Raw genomic sequence first — 14,265 nt, 5'->3', positions numbered from 1 at the left:
ATTCCCTTTTTCTTAATTAAAGAACACCTGGATGTGCATGTACATGTAAATACTTTGGAAAATTTTCAAAAGGAGTTATAAACCATTATGGCATTGGAAAATTACTCATGTAAAATTTTCCAAAATTCTAGAGCAATGCAGAGGCGTTACTAATACTAGTAGCAAACTAGTTTTTTTTTACAAGCACTATAAAAGTACTAGTCGGAATATGATTCCAAAATTAAGCAATTGATAAAGTTTTGCCTACCTATTGACCATATTTGTACCTGTGTAGCCAAAGGCGGAAGGAGATCTAGGACCATCTAGGAGCAAGAACACAATGTGTAGTTGTGCATATTATCAGGAATTTGTTATTCTGTAATTTTTATTGGAGTTATGCTCCTTTGACCTGAGAAATTTATAATCATCATTTATCAGCTTGTCATCGCAACTCCTCTGAAAAGTAACCCAACAGAAATTTTTGAAACTTGGTATTAGCAAGAACACCATATGTAGTTGTACATGTTATCAGAAAATTCTGATTCTCCAGTTTTTATTGGAGTTGTGGCCCTTTGAACTTAGATATTTTACCATATATCATTATGTATCAGCTTGTCATCACAACTACTCTTAAACTTCTCACCAGAATTTCATGAAACTTTGCATTTAGCAAGAATTGCATATGCAGTTGTGCATGTTACCTGGAATTTTGATTCTTCTATTTTTTAAAGGAGTTATGCCCCTTTTATACTAAGATTTTTACTGAAAATCATCATGTATCAGCTTGTCATTCCAACTCCTCAAAATCTATGAAACAGAATTTATAAAACTTTATACACAGCAAGAACATCATATGTTGTTGTGCATATTATCAATATTTTTTTTATTTTCTAAATTTCATGGGAATTATGTTCAGTAATTCTGTATATCTGTCTAAAATACTTTTTTTGTCACATTTTCCTCAGCAACTATAAATCACAGCTCAAGTCAACGCAAATCCAGACATCACTTGGTCCAGCTTGTTTATAAGAGCATGTTACAGGAAACGCAGATATTTTTCCTTTCCCAATTTCATTGCATGGCTAGCTTCAAGATTGAACCCCTGACTTTCCCTGCTATATTTATAAACAACTTAACATTGTGGTTCAGTTTACTATTTTAAGATTATATGCTGAAGATGGAGAAGATGTTGTTTTGCTCTATATAACTGAACACCATTCATTCTACTGTATGGATGCTGCCTGCTCCCATGAAGGTAAAACTTTAAAAAAAATTCTGTGTTTCTGGTAACCCCACTGACCCTTTCTTTCTGCTGATCCTAATTTTTTTAGGGGGTAAAAAAACAAAATACTGATTTTCGGCTTTTCTGTCAACTACTTTTTACTAGAATCCCCATGATCTCAAAAACATGGCGATGGCTACAAGTGTTCAGTATTCAGTGGTATCAATATAGGGCCAGAAAAACAGGTAGGTTTCAATGCCGTGCAAGTCTATGAATTAAAAAAAACCAAAAAGCAAAACGGAAAAAATCTTCCCTACCGACCGACCCTAATTTTGAAGGAGATGTTTCCAGAAACACAAAATTTTTTTGTAGACCTAAATGGGGAAATAAAACATTACATGTCTAAATACTACTAATCTGATTAGATATGGTTGGTCAGAAATTTTTATGATGTGTATGGAATGGCGTCTTATATTTTTTAGAAAGAGTAATCAAGGGAACCAAGGTTATAGCGGTAATCAAAAGAATGTAATCCAGGGACAAAGACCAGACATGGAAAACAGACATACACAAAGAATATAAAGTAACTAAAATCATACATACAAAGTAACAAAAGCAATTTAGCAATTCGGAATCCACTAAAAACTGGGAGCACGGAATTAGGAGATAACTGTATATTGTATTTGATGAGTTGGAGGTTTTAAACATTGATTTGATAGTGGCGAAATGAGTTTACTGGGGATACATAAGCAGAGCCAATGTTTCAATGAACTTTGCACAGTGATAGGGATTAGAATTTTGATCATGGGACATTTTATATTAAATTCAGATTTTCAATGGAACATTCTTTAACATTGTTTTTAAAAATTTCAAAAGAACTTTCTGAACCGTCCTGCATCCTTTACTACTCTGATTTTATTAAATTCATTTAATAGAAAGATTAATCATTGTATGTAGATATGCATGAAGGTATATAATTATAGTCTGATTCCTTTAAGTGTTTACCACTTGAAATTCATTTGAAGTGATTGGTATCCTCTTTCTGAGCTTGCTCACAGTAATCTTTTTTTTTAAGGATACACAGTTTTTTTTTATATCATGATTATATAATTATATGTAATGGATTTTATACTTTACAATATAGGAGAGTTAGCCAATCTTATTGGTGATGTCATATTCACTAATTTGCATATCAAGTGTCAAATTGGTCGGCAAATAAATAACTAAATAAATAATTGACAATTTTATGATTAGAACCCCCAATTTTCAAAACTTTATAACTTCGTTATTTTGTAAAATATTTAAATAAAATAATTCCTATTTTGTATGTGAATTTATAACTCTTTTTCTTGAACAATAAATTTGTAGCTATGAAAACCTCTATATTCATTTAAAATCATAATTAAAATCTTATGTACATATAGGATAATTACTGAATATTTATTTAAAAATTCCATGGATAAAAAGAATTTTATTTGCAATTTTAGGAACCAAAAGAATTTTTCAGTTATCTTAAAAAATGAAAAAAATTATGATAATTTGAAGTTGATGCCCCATGCCAGTCTATGGAATTTTTGCCAACCAAAACCAAGTTACAAGTAAGTGATGACATCACAAAGAACTCTCCTATACAGTTGAAATTTGTGACAGATTTTATGTTCATAGATGTAGCATTCCACTGTTCAAGAATTTCGAAATGATTTTAATAACACATTTTTATTGGTACACATATCATATCTATTTATCCTTCCATAAACTCATTGAAAAAGTTAGAATCTCCCACACAAAAATATAGGTTTTCAGATACAATTACAATATTTTCTGTGAAAATTCTAAATTCTTGAGTTTTTACATAAAAAAAATTGCCATTACATAAAAATATCCCACATAAGATGGTGTCAAGGGGGTAGAATCTCGTACATGACCTGTTCCATAGGTTAATAAGTATGAAATATATATATTCAGTTGTATCTATTATGATTTCTTGTAACAAATTTCTATTTTTGTTTTTACTAATTTTTTTTTTTACCTTTTTCTCATCTAAAATGATAAATTAGAATACATTTCCTTCAGCCTAAATATTAATTGCTCCACTGGTGATTCCGTTGTGTCTTAAACAAAAATAAATCTGGGGTAAAACTAGTTCAGTTTGACTGTTTTCTATTCTTTCCCTTGCACATGTTTAATATTGAATGGAAGATAAGTCATAAAAATGATGTGATTTATACAGACTGACAGACAAAAAACTATCCAGCCTGGGAAAATATAGATATAGATGTATGGATAATTATAATCATGAAACTTTAACATCAGTGAGTTTTGTAAATTATATAAGTAGGACGCTTTTTGTATGACAATGAGTATAAGTAATGGGAATGAGACTTCAGCCACATCTTATATGTCTGGATGCTCTGATATGTAAGTGGCCCAAAAGAGACATGTTACTTGAGTATAAAAGGGCAAATCGTCCACTGTACCTGTGTATAATGATTCTTTGGGGCCAACTGCAGCCTGCCCTGTGGTGTGAGAGTTTCATCGTGGTTCATTGAATACCAACGGTTGGCATTGGGCTGACATTTTCATCCAGGTGGAATTGTTGTCACTTTGACATATTCACCATACCTACTTGTAATATACTTTAGAAGTGACACATGCAGAACTTAGGAAATGATTGTTCGAGCTTTTAATGCAGACACACAGCATGCGTTATAGGAGGTCTTGCAAATTCCAATTGGTTAAGACATCGGGGATATAACAATATAGATACTACGGTAAATTATGTTTTTTATTCAGTGCGAATAGCTCCATCCTTCATAGGCAATGCTTAAAGCCAGATCATTATTTTATTTTGTATTAGTTATAGGTGGACCATTACAACAAAGTGATATTGAAGACTTTGATGGAGAGTTAAGGATTGTCTGCCCTTGGCACGGCTTCGAATTTGAACTTAAGACAGGAAAATGTTCAGGTTTACAGGTAAAATGTATTCCTACTAAAATGGGTAATCAGTGGTTCAATGTAGCGTTGGCTTGGTGTAAAGGATTCTAAATTTATAACCTAGGACATTTGAAATTACATTAATCTCGGTCCTGTACCGTCAGCCCTTTTCACTTAATTGAAGACTTTTGCTTAAGTGGACCATTGATTTAAAATTTGGAAATGTCCAGGACCATCCACTCTTTAAAGTAAATCTGGACTCCATAGTAAAAATGTTTTAAGATACAGGAATTATTATATCCATTTTGTGGCGACTTGGATACTCATAATAATACCTTGCCATAAACTTTTCTTTTTGACACAAACAAAAAATACGTGGAATCCCCACGCTCCCCGTGAGAAATAAACGAATGTGAATGATTATACATCTGTGTTTATGTGAAGTTTCTCGGTGTGTGTGTGTGTGTGTGTGTGTTTTTTTTTTTTTTTATTTTACATAATCGTAAACCTGCATGTACATTCGTATTTTTACTTAGAAATTACAAGACATGCATTGATTAAAAGGAACAATCAGACGAAAATGCCGGTAATAATAAGTATTTCTGTAGTAGATGTAAGAAGAGGGGCGTTACTTTGGTTTCCGATTTCGTTACGCTATTTTTAGCTGTTTGATGAATGTATTTCCAAGTAGATGTATGTATGGCACGCAAAATGAACCAAAACCCCGTTACCTACGAGTAAGCAGACCGTAACTCATAATATCACCTGTGATCGATAATTAAATTCCGTTATCTATGTGTTACGGTCTGTTAACCATAGATAACGGTGTTATCCTATAGATAACGGGGTTTTGGTTAATTTCGCGTGCCATATGTATGTATGTACTGATATCCACAATATGCAAATATGACCATTCGCGAGATTTTTAAATTGGTAAATCATTCAATATTTACACATGATTTCAATTTTCGTGATCAATTAAGATAGAAAATGAAGTTATTGCTATTACGTATCACTCAACACGAAAGTCTAGCTATTACTTTTCCTAATTTATTATTTCTTTCATCGTCCATTCAAATTCATTCCCGGTCATCAGTGAAAACATTTGCTCAGTTATGACTGTCTCGCTGTGAATGTAGCAGGTACAAACATTACTTATGCTTCAATTACACAAGATGCAAACATAATAATATGTAGACTTTCAAGTATTGTTGAAAAACAAACATACATTTTTAAGAGAAATAGAGGGGGGTATATATATATTTGCTACGTGAATTGTCCTACAAACATTCCTGGGTGAAAATAGATGCCCAGAACTCGACACAATCGATTTGGGGATTTTATGGATGTTATAACAAACTTTGTGTCCGAATAACGATTAAAAGGCATATGTAAAATCTAATCAAAACATTATGTTCTCATTCCACCTATATGCTGATTTTAATTTTATTCCAGCAGTTGTTGTAGGAAGTTCAAATTCCACTACTTCACAACTCTTACAACGTAAGAGGTTGGAACTCCGTTCCTCCATACTTCAACTTCTTACTTCCGAGCGCCTTTCATACAGTTTCTTTCCCAAAATACGAGAGAAGGTGAATAAACTGAAGTAAAACAAATGATTAGAAAATCCACAATCTTCGAAATCCTTTGCAAAAGCAGTTTAAATGAACTTCACATTTGGTTTTTAGCTTTTTGAATGTGTAATTCTAGTTGATACAATTACGGATTTTAAAATTTGCGAAACGAACATATAAAATTAACCAACGAAGTGCCTTTATCAACTTTGAATTCGTTTTGTCAAAAGTATATTGTACTCCGTAAAAGTAGTGACCTGATTCACAGTGGCTGGTCACTTTGCTAACTACAAATGTTTTCTAGGTATTTACAAAATTATGATTTTTATATCTTGATTTCCGGTAGATTAATTTTTAAACACATGTTTAGCTAATTCACATTTGAGATGCTAGAGGTTAGGATGGCTCCAAGTCAGAAAAAAGCTTGCCATACAACCTAAAGATCTGTTGGAGTATTTCTTTACATGAAGTGGAAGCTGGTATATCATCTGAAGACGAAATTAGCGTGGTTTTCTATTTTCAAGAGACAATTTGCTTGGTATCTTAGTGAGGAAGGTGCAACCTCCAGAGAGCGAGCCAAAACACCTGTATTCCCTACATCAGTCTTAACCACTCCAGCCATAAAGGAGGATTTATGTTTATTTCATATTTTCTTGATGCAGGACTTCCTTGATTAGGGTGACTACCTAACCCTATCAAATTTGGTTGATAACTATCAGTTGAACCATCTCAAGAATGTTGTTTTGTCGGACATACACGTTTATTGAGGTCACTTTGTGCTCGCAGTTAAGGGAGTAGATCTAGGGTAAGGGACATACATCTTGAAATCTGTGATTTGTTCGTATCATATCAAATTTCACCAAAGCCTATCAAGCTTTCAATTGAAACAGAATGAAATTAATCCAAGTTACTTGCAAGCTTACATGAGATTGATGTAAAAATGGTAAATACCAACGTTCCAATGATTTGCAAGAAATGTGTTCCTTACCCTAGGTCTACCTCCTTAAAGCATTTGATTCTATTGTTGCCGATGAGATAGAGTTATCAAGGGAACCAAGGTTATAGCGGTAATCAAAAGAATGTAATCCAGAGACCAAGACCCGACATGGAAAACAGACATGTACAACAAAGAACATACAGTAATTAAAATCATAGACACAAAATAACAAAATATGCAACTCGGACTCCAATAAAATCTGGGAGCAAGGACCAGGTGCACCGGTAGGGTAAGCGTCCTATGTAGTGAAATTTGAAATATATATATAATTGATATTGATATAGTTTAACATTTAAATATTGTACATATAACAAACTGATTAAACTGATGAGACAGTGAGAATCAAAAGGATCAATCACGATAAAAGGATGCAAAGAAAATTACATATGCAAAGCTTTTTTTTTTCTTTAAGCACACCTTTATCAGCGCCACTAAAAACACTACCACAGTATAGAATTTCAAAATCGAAAACAAATCTTACTTTAAGTACAATTGATTGTAGATAGCGACATGGCGGAAACTATAATTTCATTAAAACACAACTAAAAAGTTTCTATTTGTTTAGTGTTGTTCAATTGTAACAACTAAAGTCTGTATTGTGAATATAAATGTCTCCACTGGTCAGAGGTGACTTCACTGCATTTCCTAATGAATTGACAGTGGTTGGTAATGTAGTGCACGGGAAGACTTCGATCGATAGAACCTACAAAATATAAAATTCACATTAAGTTGCTGGATGCCCTTAACTGATTAAACATACAAAATGTTGAATTGACAACAAGCCATTGGAGGTTCTTGACGGGCTGTACATACAAAATATGAAGTTGATGTTATAGGTCACCAGAGTTCCATGACTGATAGAACCTACAAAAAATGGAGTTGTGAATTGTGTCGGTAAGCTATTGAATAGTAAACAAGTAGGCTTTTCATTAGAGTGTCTATAGGATATCATCTAAAGTATCTGAGGGTTATCGTATGATATGTCTGAACATTTCATAGTGTGTTTATTGATAATTATTAATATGTACAAAATGTATATATTATGCAATGTGTTTGAAAGAGTAATCAAGGTTCTAGCGGTAATCAAAGAGTAATCAAGGGAACCAAGGTTATCAAAAGAATGTAATCCAGGGACAAACACCAGACATGGAAAACAAACAAATAACATAAAGTAACTAAAATAATACATACAAAGTAACAAAAGCAAATGAGACGCATTATATCATAGCCTACAGAAACACTCTACAATAACCTACAGACAAATCATACAATAGCGTTCAGACACACTTTACATTACCCTACAGACACATTATATGATAGTCTATAGAAATAATATACAACAACCTACAGCCGAATTATATAATAATGTACAGGCATACCATACAATAGTATCGTTTGTCATATATTTTTGTAGTGAGATGACCACTGTCGTCAAATTCGAGGTAAAGGACTGAAAATGGCTAAGACTAAGCTTTAACAGTGGTCTCTTTATTTTCTATTTCAGGTGGAAAAATGAATGGAAGCCGTTCTCCTAATTCAGGATAATTAATGGAGAGGAGAGAACATCGTCAATATATCCATATGTGAAAGAGTAATGAAGGGAACCAAGGTTATAACGGTAATCAAAAGAATGTAATCCAGGGACAAAGACCAGACATGGAAAACAGACATACACAACAAAGAACATAAAGTAACTAAAATCATACATACAAAGTAACAAAAGCAAATGAGCAACTCGGACTCCACCAAAATGTGAAATTCCAGTTCCAATATCACTGTGTACGTTTTGGACAAATAAAGCATAAAACTTAATATCTAGGTACGTAAACAACTCAATTTTAATATTTGATATGAAACTTTTATAATTAGAATTCTGGTAGTAAAGAGTATAGCTCAAGTGTCATTATAAGTTAATAAGTAATAGTTGAATTCTTATGAAGTAGAATACTACGTAAAACAGTATCATATAATAAACGCATATTTAGTCTTTAACTAGATCATTATATTTTAATCACTGAACATGGACACAAAACCACGATGCTGATAAATAAGTACCGTCAAGCTCTTTTTCACCAAATCTCTATCATGATCGAAGCATATCCTTGGTTCCCTTGATTACTCTCCCCCCCAAACAACAGAATCAGAACCAAGAAATATTTGATATTTACTTACCAGAAATGACGTAGCATCCTTTTATTTTCAAATCCAAAGGACAGTTTTTGTTTGCGAATATTTCAATACTGCCTTTTTCAGGAATAATTTTCTTTAAAAATGAAAAAAAGTAAATACACTTCAATAGTATCAATACAGTCTCATGAATTGAATATATAAAATTATTTTTTGGCGAAGAACTTCATCCGTTTCGATTTGATATTTTTAAGAGATAAATCATGGAAACTACATTTTATCATTGTTTTACTACGGACTGGCCATTAAGTCGCGTTGTTTTACCTCGAGCGATAGCGATTCTAATAGACTAATGTGTTAATATTTTTGAATAGACGCAGCCCATGTATTTGTCATGTTTTCATCACTTTTTTACCATGGCTGTGGTTTAAAAAGCCCTGAAGCCCGTTATATTACAATTTGAAATTACTTCGGTGGAAAGTTAATCGGAATTTTATGATTGCACAATTCTCGATTTTTACTCTGATATGGTTTACACATTTTCATATTAAAAAAAAACCGATAGCTTGATTGGTTAATTAAGACAATATATTTGTATATTAGTATCTTACTTTGAAATCAGCTATTACAGTAAATGTAATCGTCATAGCACGACCATAAAACGACTGTTTTACTGACTGTACCACACCAGCAACAACTACAAAGTATAAACGAGTTAACATTATTTGATAATAGTATTGTAATAGCTACATGCAGTTCTATATATACGATACGTCGAGTTTTGGGTAAGAACCTTTTGACTCTTTCATGTGAAATAAAAAGTCCTTTTACGAAACTGTATCTTATAAAATAGAATATCTCCTTGAGAGAAAAAAAAGGAATAAAATTGATAAGAGTACATTGTTATTACATTGGTATAATCTAATGGTTACTCTTTTTATTAAATAAATTACCAAATATTTTAGGATGTCTATACAAGTCATATAGCGAACGTGGTTCACACCAACAGGCTTGAGTACCATTTGGGAGGTGTATCAGACCGACGACGACGACGACGACGATGACTATTTTGAAGAAACCCATTTCCTGTAAATACAAACTAGAAACAATTTATTATTTATAAATATGATTTTAGGTTTAGCCTTCGAGGAATGGAGCAATTTGTGCTCAAAGCATGACTGTTGATCATGTACCACCGATGTCTTAAGGGAGATATCTAAACCAACACACACGATCTACGCCAGTATAACAATGACATCCTATTTTCAGTCATACTAAAAATTAGCAATCAAATCAAATTTCACAAGACTCCCATTTTCAGGAAGGAAGCTTTCGTCAATGGCAATACACCGAATATCAATCTAACACATTCAGTAAAGGGGTAGACCTAGGGTAAGGGACATAACTAATGAAATTAGTGATATGTTTGTATTACATTCAATTTCACCAAGGCCTCTCAAGCTTTCGTTTGAAACAGAATAAAATGAATCCAAGTCAATAAGATGCTTACATAAGATTGATGTAAAATGCTGAATACAAACGTTCCAATGATTTTTAAGAGTTGTGTTCCTTACCCTAGGTCTAACTCCTTAAACCGGAAAAAATAATCAATTTCATTCATTTCTAAAGACATCTGTTATCAACTAGTTTCACGTGTATTCTAAAATTAATTCGAGCTGCATATTCAGAAAAAGAAGACAGTTGATCTCCATAAAAAAACGGATGGCCGTGGGAATTATTACGTATATTGTAGTTTCCATTTAAGCAATGTATTTCTGACATGCTCATATTTTGTGATATTACACGATTGACGTTTTGATTTCAAGTGATATTGCACGGCTTACGTTAGCTGTTTACATTCACTATAAACGTGATTTATGTAGCAAAATTATCAGAGTTAATATCAGATTAGGTCAAATTTGCTTAAATTTGCTCAGTTTAAAAGGAGCATCCAAAAACAAATTATATACCCAAAAAGTGGTGGTTATACTTGACGACCAATAACAATGTATACCAAAATATTTTAAAAGATGAAGAGAGAAATTCTTAATATTTCTATAGAGAATTGCAATAAATCAATTATGTCAGCTTAGTGCATGCAATATCATGTCTTATGAATACTTGAAAGATATATCGACCTCGGCCAATGGCCTCAATCCTTATCTCTTTATTAAAAGTTTTTTTGATTGTTTTTAAGTGTTCCATAATACATGATATCTAATAATGGTAACAATGATTGTATAAAATGTATGTAGTAAAGTGCAATATTGAATTATTATGAACTGACGAGAAATTTGTAATCAGTGGCGGCTCCAGAAAGGATATGGGCCAAGTATAACTTACCTGGTAGTTTGTTCATTGCAAAGAGGTCACAAATTAGTGTCATTATAATTGTGTCAGAATCTCATACGATGATTTATGGACATTAAGTTCTGCGCCACGTGGGTAATCTTTATTCATGACGACAAAACTATCGGAACTACGTATAAACTTATTTGATCTTTACCTGTTAAGGCTTTTAATGATGTTTTCAAATCTTGTCACTATCAACAAGAATGTTTTGAAAGTTACAAAATACTACCAGATGATTATAGATGGATTAACAATATTATCGGGGAATTTTTAAATATTTTACTCTCATTTCGAAAACATCTAAACAAATGATAAAATCATTTATGAGACACAAAATGGTTTTAGGAGGGAACATCGCACATCTGACTAAATATTTGTTTGAAAATGTGTAATTGACACATATTTGAAAATGTGTTATTGACAAATATTTGAAAATAAGTATTAGCAATATTTTTACATACTTTGTAGAATTTTGATAAGCTTTTGATACAGTAATGCAATGTGGTATCGGGAACAAATTGTAAAATAATGATGCATTATGTATAAATGGTAAGTTATATAATATATATTTTTAAAATCAAAGTATAACAAGTTTTGTGTGAAAAACATCACAATGTCACATAGGTTTTCACATTGGAGGTTGGGGTTATACAAGGGGATATATTGAGTCATGTCCGGAAGGAAGGGAAAATGAAACTAAAACGACATATAAATCCTATAGAAACAGGAAGATAAGATAGTTAACCTTATATCAAACTTCCCATTCGTGAGAAACCATGTCAAAAGCGTGTACAATCAGTCATAGAAAACGAGCTACATTATTTACTTCCATGCTCCAAATATAAGAGAAAAGGGCATATCGTTCAAGAAAAATATTCATTAAATTTCATAATTTAAACCATTTACGCCATGATAAACGTTAGCACTAATATTTTCACTGGTTAGAAAATTCAAAATACATCAATTTAGTACCGACACTTTCCTACCGCATTGTCATGTTAAACTATCTAAAAGCAAGTCAATGGAACACTGACACAAGACAATAGGAAGCCCGGCCTGTACCCCTCCTTTTCAAAGTTTCTGTATCCGCCCTTGCTAAGCCTTAACCCTTACTACATGTACACCACCAGTAGCCCATAAATAGGTTTTCTATACTCCATATATGTATTCAGCAAATTGTTACTCAATGATGTGGTTCCTAACAAAAAAGATTCGTAGGGCTCTTAACAGGCTAGGATAACTAATATTTTCACTGGCTAGAAAATATATCAATTTAATATCGACACGTGTTTTTTTGCCGCATTGTGATGTTTAACTAGCTAAGCACAAGTCAATGGAACACTGACACAAGACAATAGTCTAGAATGAAATATTTTTATGCAGGAAAAAAACTATATATATATGTGCAAAGATGCTTGTAAAAAGTATTCGTATGCATTGGAGTAATAAATACTAGTGTAAAACACAAAAGTTAAAAAATGAAACAATTCAGACTAGATCATGATTGATGTACCGATCAGCTTTTTGGTTACCAGTCAGTTTCTCCAATCCCCATATAATATAAGTAAACAAACAATAAAAAAAAACGCAATATCAATGCTAAGTTGTCATAAATCGGGAACTTTGTAGTGAGTAGAATGCTATTGTATACTTAATAGTTTGAAAAAGGCGTAAATTAAGAGTATTATAAAACTTTTCTGAAGTTAACATAAAGAATCATCTTCTGTTTGTTATGGTTTATTCATTTGTGTGATTACTTACTGATTCTTATTCAATTTTTAAAAGCAGTCCACTAAATTTTCATCCGCTGTACGCAGAAAAAAAACAGTAACATGTATACACAAAACAAATTAAGAGTTGATATACAATATGATAAGAAAAGGTATGGTGAATAGGTCAATTCGACCGGGATGAAAAGTCCGCCCAAGACTACCTATCTACAAATATGTTAAAAGATAACAATGTGTTGTTTTAATCACTATAAAACGGGAAGAGGTATGGTGTATATGTCAGAGGCAACAACCCCACCGGAATGCAAATGTCAGCCCCAGGTCACCCATTAGTCTTGAATGAACGAAGAGGAAACCCTCACATCACAGGGCAGAGTGCAGCTGGCCCAGAACCTTGTTATACACAGGTACAGCAAAAAAATGCCCCTCAAGTAGTATAAAAATAAACCAAGGGTGAAAACAAAATAATACATACTGAGGCCAGAAATTCCTGACTTGGGACAGGCGTCAAAAATGCCGCGGGATTAAAGTACTTTGGCGTGATCACGACCCCTCCTTTAAATTGTAGCCACTGCGGAGAAAAAAAAATTACACAATTAAACACACCTAAAAATCATTTCAAAAAGATTTGAGTCCCTTGTTACGATGGAAATAAAGAAACTGGGTAGACATAACCAAGGACTACTTGGAGTTAACTGACATGCCAGCTCCAGACCAGTTTAAACTCACGAAAAGCTATGTCCCCATCGTTTGTTAAATCAATCCACCCCAATTCTTCATGAACACACAGCCGATCGTACACATGTACAAATGTTTGAAACTGGCTTTAAGAGATATAATGTATCAGAGATCTGGCTAAAATATAACTTCAGCTTGGAAACCAAGATTTTACATAAAAAAGAGGAAAAAGGAGAGCTTGGTAAGAAGCAATGTGTTCACGTACAAAATAATCAATAAACCTAAATATTGGTAACATTAGTAAATGGATAACAAGACTTGAAACAAACAAATTTCACACTTACATATAGTAATGTATCTTCTGTCCAGTTTGTCGAAGCTTCGAAATGAAGATTATCTCCGTTACCTGCCCCTTTTATTACAAAACGTATTGTAAAAAACATAGCAACGTCATGAATACTGACAGCTGCTTCCATTAAAAAGCAAAATAATTCATTTTTTGTCGAAAAAGAAAGTGGACAAAAGCAGTATTTTTAAAAGGTGTGGTAAAAAATAAGATCCATTGATTGATTATACAAGCTAATGTAAGACTTAAACACGCAAAAATAGTTGTTTTTTTTAATAATTTTTAGTAGTAGTTATATCAGCTTAAATGTAACACCTAAACAA

At 32.6% G+C, this 14,265-nt stretch overlaps 1 protein-coding gene across 1 annotated transcript; it reads right to left on the bottom strand.

Annotated features, from left to right (window-relative positions):
* Positions 1–7,252: 7,252 nt before the first annotated feature.
* On the bottom strand, positions 7,253–13,999 carry LOC148597369 (uncharacterized). The gene is made up of 6 exons (XM_088563590.1): positions 13,941–13,999; positions 13,394–13,489; positions 9,790–9,922; positions 9,448–9,533; positions 8,882–8,972; positions 7,253–7,412 (listed from the first exon to the last, which is right to left on the bottom strand). The coding sequence occupies exons 3-6, from the start codon at positions 9,917–9,919 to the stop codon at positions 7,294–7,296; spliced, it is 426 nt and encodes a 141-aa protein (XP_088419716.1). The 5' UTR covers positions 9,920–9,922; positions 13,394–13,489; positions 13,941–13,999; the 3' UTR covers positions 7,253–7,293.
* Positions 14,000–14,265: the final 266 nt, after the last annotated feature.

Source organism: Perna viridis, chromosome 15, assembly GCF_037379345.1.
Source record: "Perna viridis isolate PV_CMFRI_1.1 ecotype Kerala chromosome 15, ASM3737934v1, whole genome shotgun sequence".
Classification (NCBI taxonomy): Eukaryota; Metazoa; Mollusca; class Bivalvia; order Mytilida; family Mytilidae; genus Perna; species Perna viridis.
The sequence above is the reverse complement of the archived record's forward strand: the minus strand, read 5'-3'. Positions and strand labels throughout refer to the sequence as shown.